At 34.1% G+C, this 13,658-nt stretch overlaps 1 protein-coding gene and 1 long non-coding RNA gene across 2 annotated transcripts; both read left to right on the forward strand.

The window, feature by feature from the left end:
• The first annotated feature begins 257 nt into the window (after window positions 1-257).
• Window positions 258-4,894, forward strand: LOC128133924 (uncharacterized). Its single transcript, XR_008232245.1, has 3 exons — window positions 258-377; window positions 469-548; window positions 4,698-4,894. It is a non-coding gene; the product is annotated as an uncharacterized LOC128133924 (long non-coding RNA).
• Window positions 4,895-5,188: 294 nt separating this feature from the next.
• Window positions 5,189-13,331, forward strand: LOC111887636 (uncharacterized). The gene is made up of 4 exons (XM_023883809.1): window positions 5,189-5,620; window positions 5,720-6,121; window positions 12,832-13,041; window positions 13,116-13,331. Exons 1-4 carry the CDS (start codon window positions 5,189-5,191, stop codon window positions 13,329-13,331), a joined length of 1,260 nt encoding a protein of 419 aa, XP_023739577.1.
• The last annotated feature ends 327 nt before the right edge of the window (window positions 13,332-13,658 follow it).

Raw genomic sequence — 13,658 nt, forward strand, 5'->3', positions numbered from 1 at the left:
CAAATTAAATATTTTATACATCCTTTAAACACTATTTTCTTTATAAAAACCCCACCATTTTATAAAAATGCTAGGATTTATAAAAGGTTTGACTTTTGTATTTTTATAAATATGGCTAGTAGTTAGGAAGTACTCTCCTCTTAATGAGCCAACTACTAAGCCTAAGTAGCACCACCTTTAAGTCTCATCAATGTCCCCTTTCACCACCCCACCCTTACCACCCTACCCACCCCACCCCCACCCCTTTCCCCCTTTCTCTTTAAGGTGCGGATGAGAGCACCTTCACACCCACCATCTTAATCATTTTTACTTTCTCTCTTCAAGATCAAGCTTCAATCTTCAAACCCTAAGTTCTTCCAAGTGTTCTTGAAGTTTTGGTAAGTACTTTGTTCATGTCCTTGTGATTCTACACACTCATATACTAGTTTCATTTCCATTTACACACATTTCACGTGTTACTATTCATAGGATCTTCAAATCTTCAAAGTGTTCTTGACTTGAAACTTTCCATCCATAGCCTTCCATTCATCAAGAAAGCCACTCCAAAAGTGAGTTCATACCCTTCTATTTTTGAGATTTCTAAGTTTTAAGGGAGAATACAAGTAAAACACCCAGAAAACTTGTGTTAATATACAAGTTGTTATGCATGTTTTCTTACTTCTTGTAAAAGTGTTAAATACATGAAATGATGTTATTATCATGCTTTATGAACTTTTATATGCAAAATTTGGTTTAAAATACAAAACTATGAAAAAACAAGTATAAACATGCTAGATGTTCTCATGAAAAAGTCATAAGAAACCATAAAAATTAGGGTTTTTATGAACACAATATGGATAATCTAGCAAAAATGGTCATAACCAAGTTATTACACAATTTTTGTGAGATCTAAACCAAAATATGTTAATTTGGATACATGTCTTGAAACTAGTCAAAAATACCAAAGTTTAGTTTTTAGAAAAAGAAAACTCCAAAAAAATCTATCATTTTATGTAAAAATTGGTTTTCTAGCAAAAAGGGTCATAACTAATTTATGGAACCATTTTTGCGGGTTTTGAACAAAAATATGCTGTTTAAAATATATAAAGTTAACTCGACCTAAAAATCTCAAAAAGGTAAAAATAAGTTTTACTTAACGAGATTTTCACTATTTGTCGTTTGTGACGTTAAAAGTCCAAAATTAAAAAATGGACATTTTCGTACTAAAGACCCGCTTATTTGTGCTAGATGTAAAATACTTGTATTTTATGAATGTCTATATATATATATATATATATATATATATATATATATATATATATATATATATATATATATATATAGGGCTAGGTTATAATATGGATGACATATATTGTATGGTCGTAAGGATAATTCTGGACCAATAATAGAATGAATGGTCATGAGTTGAGAGTCTATGATATTAATATGATATATCATGTATTATATAATCACATAAATTTTAATATAAGAGTATTTTAGTCAACTAAAATACATTTAAAAAAGAAAATTTCATGGACTGCATTGGTGATTAATTTAGCACAAATTAGTCCGTTTTCTATATATCAAATGCACAAAATGCCCAAAAACTCAAAATCAAAATCAACAGACTAGTAAACTCAACAGTTTTAGGCACATAAATATCAACAACTATAGAAATAGGTGAATAGTCAAAGTTTGAATTGTTGCTATTGAAAATTGTGCAATTTCCTTCTAACGTTTAATTTTCCTTTGCCCAAAGAGCTATCGTTTCTACACCAAATCGATTTCCAAAACAAAAACCTACTTGAAAAAAACAAAAAAAAAACCCATTAATATTTAAAATGGGTTTGCACCAAAAGTTCAAGAAATACGAAGGTGAAGACAAAACTGTAAAATTGGTCCCTATGGTTTCCTAAAAACTTGGATAAGGTCCAAAAAGTTTTCAACATGCATGGAATGTCCAAAATCAGAAACTTTCTTTGGTTTTAGTCCCTAAAAGACTTGAAATGACTTTTATACCCTTTTAATTTCTTTTGAAAATTTTCTTTATATTTTAATTGTTTTATAATAATAAAAAAAAAAAAAAAGAAATGGGCCCTACAAGCTACAACACCCCGACTTATTTCTGTCTCCCTCTCTCACTCATCAAAAAGTCATTGGTGTAAAAAATGCTCTCCATTCTCACTCACCTTTCCCGTCGAGAAGCCCTAACGTCGCCGTCGACCACCCAGATTTCTCGCCACCCTTCATAGCTGGTAAGTATCTTACTTCTCATCGCCTCTATTCCCCTTCTCCTTCTTGAACCAATGGATTCACGTCTTGATGATTGAAACTTCCCTTCACGAAACCCCGATGGTAAAACCCCATTGTCAGACATCTACAAGTTTTCTGTCATTTCATCTTCAAGAATCTACCTCCCAACCCAATTGTCGGCATCCTCCTGTCAATTGTGCAACCTCCTGATGAGTTAACCCCACTATAGGTTTCCTAAACACAACTCCAATGAAACCTCCTTCCCCTTCGGGAGGTCAAATTAAACTTTGAACTATGTATCGCCTTTCTGGAGAAGTTTTCCAGGTTCGGTGAAAATCTAATTTGCATAGAGAACTGAGATGGTCACATTGGACCAAAAGAAAAAGAAATTTGATGTGTGTAACAGAGAAAAAGAGGTAATTTTCTATTTGAAATCAGATGCAATGTGTTTTGGATTTTGCAGATTCCAATTTTGGTACTAGAAAATAGATTCCAGATAGGGTGATTGAACGGTGGGGAGAGAGGGAAGAAAAGATAAGGTTGGTCGATGGTGCTCGAGTTTTGAGGAGTTACCAACGGTAGGTTATGTTCACTGGTGTCAAAAACCACCAACCATTGTATTCTAATACCACACAAGTCAAATGAGTAGAGGTTATGTAGTTAATGTTCCTTCGTTCTTTTGCTGATGAAGAAGGGATTAGGATGAGACCGGATGCAAGATTATTATAGAAACCTCGAGTTTTAAGGAGTTACCAACGGTGCATATGTATGTTTAATTTTCAAGCTTCAGATTGAAATTTGAAACTGGGTTTTATATACAATCACAAATATAAAAAAACGAAGAAACTGTGAATTATGTCAGTGAATTATGTCTGTGGGTTTTGAAGTGAAAGGGAGGGGTGAATGATAACATACATCAGAGGATGGGATACATCGGAGATGTTCTAGCCTTTTGGCTTTGATCGCCTGTAAATATGTGTTTGTGTGTGTGTGTGAGAGAGAGAGAGAGGGAGAGACGTAAGATAGAGAGAATGAGAGTTTTACCTATTTTCTTCTTATTATTATTAATATTATTGTTATTGAAATGTTAATAAAATGTAAAAAAAATGTAAAAGTAAATAAATAAGGGTATAACCATCTTTTCAAGTTTTTTTGGACTAAAATCGCAGGAATTTCTTGATTTTGGACCTTCCATGCAAGTTAAAAACTTTTTGGACCTTCCATGCAAGTTAAAAACTTTTTGGACCTTCCATGCAAGTTAAAAACTTTTTGGACCCTCTCCAAAGTTTTTAGAAAACCACAAGGACCAATTTTACAGTTTTGTCGAAGTTGAATAATTATCAAAGAACACAAAAGGATTATCTTTTACCAAATCGAGTCTGAAATGTAGATCGTATTTTTTCCTTCTTTGTTCGATCGTTCTTTGATGAAGAAGGTGATATAGTGTGATCGTGTGGTATTATAAAGCGAACATAATGTGCAGTTTTAATAGAAGATAACAGATTGCTTAAAAAAGGGATATGACAACCGTTTATATATGGAATTAATTTAATATGTATGTAACATTATTAATTTATCCTTATTAATTTTATTAATGATTTATATTTTTGTTAGATTCCGATTGGTTCCTACGACCACACAATAGATGCGCATCCACGTATGAACATATATATATATATATATATATATATATATATATATATATATATATATATATATATATATATATATATATATATATATATATATATATATGGGTATGAAAACCAAATACTATAATAAACTATATAAGTATAGTTTATGAATCCTTAAAACTTTTGTAACATGTTGAGCAAAGTGTATAATTATATAAAATACATATTTATACTATTTTATTATCATGGAAAGTGATAATTACACATACAAAGGTTTTCATTTCAAAAATACGTAAACTCATTGAATTAATTTTTCTGAGTCAAAGTCTTCATCGTACCTATCAGGGTACCTACAAAAGTCATGTATTATAACCAGAGTCTCCCGTAAGAGAGTGTGATACTCGTGTATAGATCTATACGAGACTGACAATCCCGCACTCTAGTTGTTAGCTACAGTTAGACCGGCAGGTCTTGGGTGACAAATTTCATAACATTCCGACGCCTGAAGAACGTCGCGACAGACCATCTATGTCATTAGCACGATTATAATAACTCGCATGGGGAAACAACGATACATTTAGTTTACAAGGAACATTCATTCAAACGGTTTTATATACATTAAAACTGCATATTACTATTTTAAATATGGAAAATATTTGTACATTTTAGTCATAGGGTTCTAAGACTACAACTCATTTTTAAGGAAAATATTAGATTTTCTGGAACGAACACTATCATTTTACAAGGAAAGGCTTACAACTCTTCATACAAACTCTTATGAACTCACCAACTTAATTGTTGATACTTTTTTCAAACCACTTGTATTCTCAGGAAATTACTAAAACAGGTAACCACAAGCTTTTGAGGATGGGACGCTGCCAGACAACTTTTTTTATCATCATATTGTAATTGATTTTGAAACATGTAACTCTTACAACAATGTAACGTTTTCAGTTATGTTTATGATGATTGTGTTTGCTTTCGTTACTAATATGTGTTATGTTATGATACAATACATGAAAGTCAGCCACCCCCGGACGTTTCCGTCATCCTGGTTTGGAGGTGTGACAATATATCTTGATAATTAATAATTTGACTGTAGGTTGTTATTTGTTGACTATTGTTGAAACTTGAAATCAAGTTTATAGTTCATACATTTTGATTGTAGGTTGTTATTAAAAGTTTTTTTCAAAAGACATTTAGATGTTCGAGACAACAATGGTGAAGGAACTTCCATTTAGATTTTGCATAAGCTAACAGAACTTGAGAAAACTAATTATGAAATTCGATTATGTGCTACAATCCGTAGTTGTAGATTTTTAATGACAAATGCATTACCATTTCGTGGATATGATGAAACGGAAAAGTCTAATAATAAAGGACTTTTCATTAAAGTCTTATCTTTGATTAGAGAAGATAATGAGAAGATTTTTAAAGTTACTTTAGAAAATGCTACACAAAATGAAAATTTGACTTCTCTCATGATTCAAAAAGATATTTTCTATTGCTTTTCACAAGAGATAATCAAGTCTGTTTGTGATGAAATTGGTATAGATGTGTTTACTTATTTAGTTGATGAGTCTAGTGATGTTTCCAAAAAAGAACAAATGGCTATAACTTTGAGATATGTTGATAGACTTAGGATTGTAAAGGAAAGATTTATTGGAGTTGTTCACATGTTTGATACATCTTCATTGACTCTTAAAGCCACCATTGATAACGTATTTTCCAACAATAACTTGAGTATGGCTCAGGTGAGAAATCATAAAAGATTTATTCCTTTAAATTTTAATACGATATTAGTTTTATTTTTATTTCTTATAGTTTTTTTACTATTTTTTTTAAATATATAGGTGAGGGGACAAGGTTATGATGGAGGAAGTAATATGAGTGGTGCATTCAATGATTTGAAATCTTTGATTTTAAATAAAAATAGTTATGCACATTATATACATTGTTTTGCATACCAACTTCAATTAGTGGTTGTGGCAGTTGCAAAGAAACATGATGATGTTGAAGAATTCATTGAACAACTAGCTATGGTGGTTACTGTCATTTGTGGGTCTTGTAAGAGAAAAGATATGATACGAGAGATGCAAAAAGAAAGAGTGGCAGTTGAAATTGGTATTAGTGAAACTGAACCAGGAAGAGGGTTGAATCAAGAGATTTCTCTTATTCGAGCTAGAGATACTAGATGGGGTTCACATTTTAGAACAATTATAAGTTTGGTGAATTTGTTTGCAGAAGTTGTTGCGGTACTTAAATATGTCAAAGAGGAGGGTCTACTTTATCTAACCCTAATCAAGAAAAGAGTATTTTTTTCATATTTAAATACACTTGATTTCGTGTTTCTTTTACACTTGATGTTGGAAATTCTATGCCTCGCAGATACCTTGTCATAGCATCTTCAAAAAAAAAAAGATCAAAATATTTTGGAAGTGGCTTTGTTAGTAAAAGGGACAAAGAAAACATTGCTAGTTTTTAGAAAATATGGGTTTCCACAAATTTGGAAGAAGGTATGTGTTTTTCGTAAAAAGCATAGTATTGGAATGGTGGACATGTCGGAATATTATGTTACCCCACACAAGTGTAGGACCAATAAGACTAATCAACATCATTTTGAAGTTGTGATTTTTAACACGATTTTAGATATGCAAATTCAAGAATTTGGGGATAGATTTAGTGAAATTGGCATGAAGTTGATTGAGAACATGACGGCTTTGATTCCTTGTGACTAATTTTTTTGTTTTGATAAAGCAAAGTTGTTAAAGCTAAGCGAGATATACAAAAATGATTTGACGATTGAGAAAGGGCACAACTTAATGGGGAACTTGATATCTATTATCACTCTTTGATCCATAATGAGATATTTTTCAACTTGAAGGGAATTGTATACCTCTCTTGTTTGTTGGTGGAAACCGGGAAACACCTCTCTTTTCCTTTGGTTTATAGATTATTAAAACTAACTTTGGTTTTAACCGTCGCAACCGCAGCTGTTGACCGGTGTTTTTCTGCAATAAAGTTCTTGAAGACCGATTATATAGTAGAATAGGTGACGATTTTATGAATGATGCTTTGATTTGTAGTGTAGAAAAGGAAGCACTAGAGAATGTTAAGACTAAAAATGTAATTACTCGCTTTCGTAAAATGAAAAAGCGAAGAGTTGAACTTTAAAACGTAACTTTTTTTATGGAAGTTGAACATTATATCTAATGAAATTGCGGGTTTCATTTTTTTTTCTTATTGTAGATTCCACAAAAAAATCAGGATACCCCTTTACTTTGACCCTGGTTACGCCACTGCTACAACATATGCATGCTTGTTACAAAGTTTTTGGTTAGTTGTTAGTTAGTTGATTGATTTCCCACTCAGTGTCCTTTGTGTATATAATTGTAGATTAAGTTAGTTTGTAACTTAACGAATTTACTTCGGTGGAAGTTTTATGCATTCTTTCTTTCATTTCTTTGAACACAAACATGGTATCAGAGCTCATTTGATTGATTGTCATCATCATTTCTTTTGTTTCATGAATCATTATCACTCTGTTGCTTAAATTTCATCTTGTTTTATTTCAATCGCCTCGAAATCATCTCAACTGAATCAAAACTTTGTTCAAAATTCTCAAGACTTCTCTATTCCTCTTTATCTTCATCTGTCTGATCCTACAGACATGTTACTGGTTTCAAAACAATTTGATGGATCAAGTTTTGGTTCATGGAAGAAAGCTATGACAATTTCTCTCTCTCTCTCTACTAAGAACAAATTAGGATTCGTGAATGGAAAACTCATAAAACCTCCTTCTGATCATAGTAAATCTGATCCATGGCAAAGATGCAATGATATGGTTAGGTCATGGATTTAAAATGTTCTATCCATTGATATTGGTGAATATGTTCTATATTCATCATCCGCACAAGAAATTTGGCAAGATCAGATGACATATTTGGTCAATTCAATGATGCGAAACTTCATCAACTTGAAAAATAAATCTAAGATCTATCTCAAGGATCTAATAGTCTTGCAACCTATTTAACCAAATTGAAGAAGAATTGGGATGAATTGAACTCTCTTTCCATCGTTTCTAAATATAATTGTGATGCTGCACACCAGATGCATGAAATTCAACAAAATCATTATCATTAAATATCTTATTGGAATGATCCAATACATATTACAACTCCATTAAAGGAAATATACTCATGATGAAGCCTTTTCCAATTGTTGCTCAAGCTTATGTACTATTATTGCAAGATGAAAAGTGACATGATGTACACTCTCCATCCAATTTTATGTTTGGATCATCATTACCCAAGGCTTAATTTGGATCCAGTGGAAATAATTTAAAGGAAATCATGAGAATAAAAAAGAATCTCACATGTAATTTTTGCAACAAATCTGGTCGTACTGCTAACAATTGTTACATATTGGTTGGTTTCTCAAAGGATTTCAAGTTCACTAAATTGAAAAATGCAACGACTAATGCTTATAATGCTTCTGGTTATCAAGTCAGTAACAACGATGATGAGACTGAGGAATCCACTCCTATTCAAAATGATTATCATCCCGTACCTAATCTCACCAATGATCAATATCATCAACTTTGTTCTTTTTTGAGAAAACTGAATAAGAGTAGAGGCAATGACAATATTTAATAAAATTTCAATAACTAGGAATCTATCAACTTTGTTTTTAACATATTCTTATCTTAACAAGAGTTAAATAAGCCAGGTAAATGTCATTATCTTGAAACGGTCTCAATCACTTGGATCACTGACACTAGTGCTAGTGACAACATGTGCTTCAATAAATCATTAATGATCAACATTCAAAGGTTATGTAAACCTTAATGCATAACTCTTCCTAATGGTCATCAAACTAAGGCTTATGAGAATGGGAACATCAATTTAATATGATCCTTTATAATGTTATATATGTTTCTTTGTTTAAATTCAATGTTTTATCCATAGGAAACTTATACAAAAGTTGAAATCTCTAGTTGTGTTCTTTGAAAATCGTTACTTCTTGTTGTAAGGCCCTTCTATGAAGAGGTTAGTGGTTTATGGTAAACATCGATCTCGAATCTATATCTTTCATTCAAATCCATGAACAAACAAAGGAGTTGTTCTTTTTGTCACTTCAGACAAATTTGTTAATGATTCCTCTTATGTATTACTTTCTAATTCAAGTTTTAAATCGTTCTTTTTTCCAATTTTTGTATGGTATAATAGTGTAACACCCCGTCTCTGGTATGTTGTCCCCGTGGCATTTATTTAGAAGTTTTATTGAGGGACTCGGCGAGTCCATATTCGGGACTTGGCGAGTCTGTCTGTCTGGAAGAAACCCTAAATCCCCGGGTTGCTCACTATTTAAGCAATGCTTTGTGCCCCAAACTCGCCTCCTTCACCCTCAGAGAGCTGTGAGAAAAACCTAATCCATCCCTTATTTGTTTTAAGTGCTTTTGTGTGGATTTTGAAGGCTTGAAGAAGAAGAAGAAGAAAGGAGCAAGGAGAAGAGGTGTAGAGCAAAGATCCAAGGGCAAAATCAGAGTTCATTGAGGTATTTCTCGGATTCCTTCTGTTTTATGCTTTAGACCTCCATTAGAACTCTTCTAGGGCTAGTTTGATGCATTCTCCAAGCCTTATAGTTGTATGGATGCCTTAATAGGTCAAGATATCTCTAGATCTGTTCATTTAAGAGTTGTAGAGCCCGGATCTATTGCCTTTTTGAAGATGCTTTGCATAAGAACCCTAGATCTACCCTTCTAAGTGCCTTTTTAGCCTATATCTCCTTTTTCATGTGTATGTACACGTAAAGTTGGAAACTTTACGTGGTGGATCAGCTTATTGGACCCAGATCTATCATTTGTATGCGCTGGATTCAAGCAGAATCGAGTTTAGAGTAGTTGCATGGATGTGACTCGGCGAGTCGGAAGAACGACTCGGCGAGTCAGGTCGCGAGTCCCGTTTTTCCCTTTTTTGAGTGTTGTCGAGTGGAAGCCGTGAGTAGTAGAGTGGACTCGGTGAGTTGGAGGGCAGACTCAATAATGGAGGGACTCGACGAGTTGTTCATACAACTCGGCGTGTCCAAGGCAATCTTCTTAAGATCAAGAACAACTCGTCGAGTTGTTCATATGACTCGGTGAGTCGGATGCAGATTGTCTAAGTTCTTGGATCGAGAGGGTACTCGTCGAGTCGATGCTATACTCGACGAGTAGCCACGAGTGGGGTTGTGATATGAGACTAGAGACTCGGCGAGTTGGCGGCCCAACTCGGCGAGTCAGGTCAACTGTCGGTTGACTTTGACCGGGAGAGTTGACATTGACCAAGGGTAAAAGAGTCATTTTACCCCAGTGCAGTGATTAGCATTTGATTGAGTGTGTTTATGGATTTGTAGCCGGGGAGATACCGGAGCAGCAGCAGTTAGTTTCCAGAGCCATTCGCACAGCAGCCAGTTCACGAGGTGAGTTTCCTTCCAGTAGGAACGGGTCTAAGGCCACAATACCGGCCCGTTTAGCTAGCAGTCAGCTTCGGACCTCGATCCGATGTAGTAGTTAGTATGTTTGATGCCTTCGTGGTTCAGACAAGATTTATGTGTTTATGCCAGTTGATATGTTTATGCTATGTTCAGTCAGCTTCGGACTTCGGTCCGATGTAGGGGACAGAGGTCCCAGTCAGCTTCGGACTTCGGTTCGATGTAGGGGACGTAGGTCTCAGTCAGCTTCGGACTTCGGTCCGATGTCTCAGTCAGCTTCAGACTTCGGTCCGATGTCCTAGTCAGCTTCAGACTCGGTTCGATGTAGGGGACGAAGGTCCCAGTCAGCTTCGGACTTCGGTCCGATGTTCCAGTCAGCTTCGGTCTTCGGTCCGATGTAGGGGGCAAGGCCCTGGTTAGCCGGACTTCGGTCCGATGCAGTGGGCAAGGCCCAGTATATGCTTTATATGTTATTATGTGGTATGTGGTAGTTTGGGGGAGCTCACTAAGCTTCGTGCTTACAGTTTCAGTTTTGGTTTCAGGTACTTCCGCAAGCAAAGGGAAGAGCTCGGGATGATGGCATCGCACACACCACAGCTTCAGTTTTATCCTGGGAGTTGATTCAGTTTTCTTAGACATGTTTTGATACAGTTGTGACACAGTTTTCTCACAGTATTTTAGTATGGTTTTGAGATACGCAATGCATGGTTTTATTATGTTATACTCAGTTTATGATTTTTAGTTATATTAAAAAATGAAAATTTCGGGTCGTATTTTTGGGTCGTTTCAAATAGACTTAGACTTCTTCGTATGTACAAGATGAAAATTCTTTGCTTATTCAATAAAGAGAATGATGAATTTAATGAATCTAGTGATTTTTATTCTAAGACTAGAAAACATATAATAATCAATCTTGTTTTTTTTAACAATTCTTGATGATTACTCAAGAGCTACATGGACTAATTTATTCGGTACAAAGAATAATGTTTTTTAGTGTGATAAATGTTTGTATTCCAATGGTGGAAAATCAATATGGAAGCAAGTTAAAAATTAGAAGATCAAATAATGCTCTTGAGTTAAGAGCAAGTAATGAAGCCATATCATTTTTATAACAAAAGGGTATCATACATTAAACAAGCTGCATATACTTACCCAAACTAAATGGAGTAGTGGAACGAAAACACATACATTTATTGGAAACAACCAGAGCACTTCCTTTCCAGTCCAAATTGCCCTTGATATTTCAGGGAGATTGTATTCTTACAACGACATACATTATCAATGGATTCCCTTCAAAAATACTTAGCAATAAGTGACCATTCTTTCTTCTTAATGGTAAACATCCATCATATTCTTCAATAAGAGCTTCTGGATGTTTGTGTTATGCCAACACTTTGAAGCACAACAGAGACAAATTTCAACCAAGATACGTCCCCTACATTTTTGTTGGATATCCTTTTGGCAAGAAAGCTTACAAAATTTACATTATTGAAACTAAAAGCATCATAATCTCAAAGGATGTAAATTTTCATGAGAGTGTCTTTCCATAACACCTCAAAACTTCAATTTTCACACCTTTATTTCCAACTGACAAAAATACACTTCTTGATGAAGAAACTCATATATCCAACATACGATCTGATTATCTATCATAAGATATTCCATTTGACAATAATTCTCAATCTCTTTCTCAACAACACATCCCTCCTCAATAATCTCATCCCCAACCACCATTAAAAAGGACCACCAGAAATCATACAACTTCTTCTTATTTAAAAAATTACATTTTCACCAATGGTTCTTTTCAAAATATATCAAATTAATGCCTTTCATTTTCCTTTTGTATGCACACTATGAATCAAACTATGTTACCTAAACATGTTTGTTAGTACCCTATCCACCATTAGTAAATAGTTGATATGCAACATGGATAGATTCACTGAGATTTCAACTTATAAAAAAGAAGCTTTTATTCCTGAATGGAAAGAGGAAATGGCAATAGAATTTGTAGCATTGGAAGCAAAATAATACGTGGACTCTCATTGATCTTCCTAAAAGAAAGAAACTCATCAGCTGTAAATGGGTATACAAAGTAAAATACAATGCAAATGGGGAAAAATAAAGATGAAAATATAGATTAGTTATCAAAAGATTCACTAAAAACAAGGCATTGATTACACAAAAACCTTTTCTCCTGTTGTCAAAATGACAACAATTAGAGCTCTTATTGTTACCGTCGCTCAAAAAGGTTGGGCCATGTTTTAATTGGATTTTAATAATGTATTTGTTCATGGTGATTTACAAGAGAAATCTATATGAAGCCTCCACCTGTTGTTCAAACATCTCATCCTAATCAAGTGTGCAAACTACAAAAATAACTATATGGTCTAAAATATGCCTCTAGATAATGATATGAAAAATTATCTCCTTCCTTAAAGGATAGAGTTTATTAGCATTCTAATAATGATTACTCTTTATTCTATAAAAAAAACAGGGACATATAATACCTTTGTTTCTATATAAGTTGATAAGATTATGGTTACAAACAATAATGAGAAATAAATCACAAAGCTCAAATCAAAGAGAGTATGTAAACGAAATTCTCAACGAATTTGAATGTAAAGGTTTTGCTCTTATGCCTCTACCATCCAATGGAAAACTTCTTTCAGGACAAGGAACACCATTGGATTTACCAAAACTATACGTAAAAGTTGTTGGAAAGCTAAATTTTCTTGTTCATACCTGACAATATCTTCAATTTGTTGTTAAAAATTTGAGTCAGTTTGTAACACCCGTGTTCCAGATTGGTTAAGCCTTTTGTCTTCACAGACGAAAGATGGAGTTTTGAAGAAAAGTCTGCGCCACGACGTGGTGCAAGGATGCCCACGACCTGGCCATTTCGGAAAGGAACATGCGTTTTATGGAGCTGCCATGGCATTAGATAAAGTCGCCATGGCATCACAGCTATTCATGCCCAAGCCTGTGTATATTTAGAATTTCTCCCATATTTAATCATCTTAACCCCCATTCTAGGTCATATTCTTCAACCTCCATTCCTTCATTTTGAAACACAATCCTTTCTTCCATGGAAATTAGCTTGGTGGCATGATCTTGAGGTTAATGTCCTATTTTGGTGAAACTTGAAAAAGAAAGAAGTTCATCTTGGTGCAAGGAAGTAAGGAACAAGTTTGGATCCAACATCTTCTCCATATTTCTGAGTTATTAGAGGTATAAAGTTCATATCTTGACATTTGTGTTTCTTGTTTGATGTTTGAGCCCATTTTTGGATGTTTTGGCCCCAATATTGGATGCTCTTGGGGT

The sequence above is a fragment of the Lactuca sativa genome, chromosome 4 (genome assembly GCF_002870075.4).
Source record: "Lactuca sativa cultivar Salinas chromosome 4, Lsat_Salinas_v11, whole genome shotgun sequence".
In the NCBI taxonomy this organism is placed as follows: domain Eukaryota; kingdom Viridiplantae; phylum Streptophyta; class Magnoliopsida; order Asterales; family Asteraceae; genus Lactuca; species Lactuca sativa.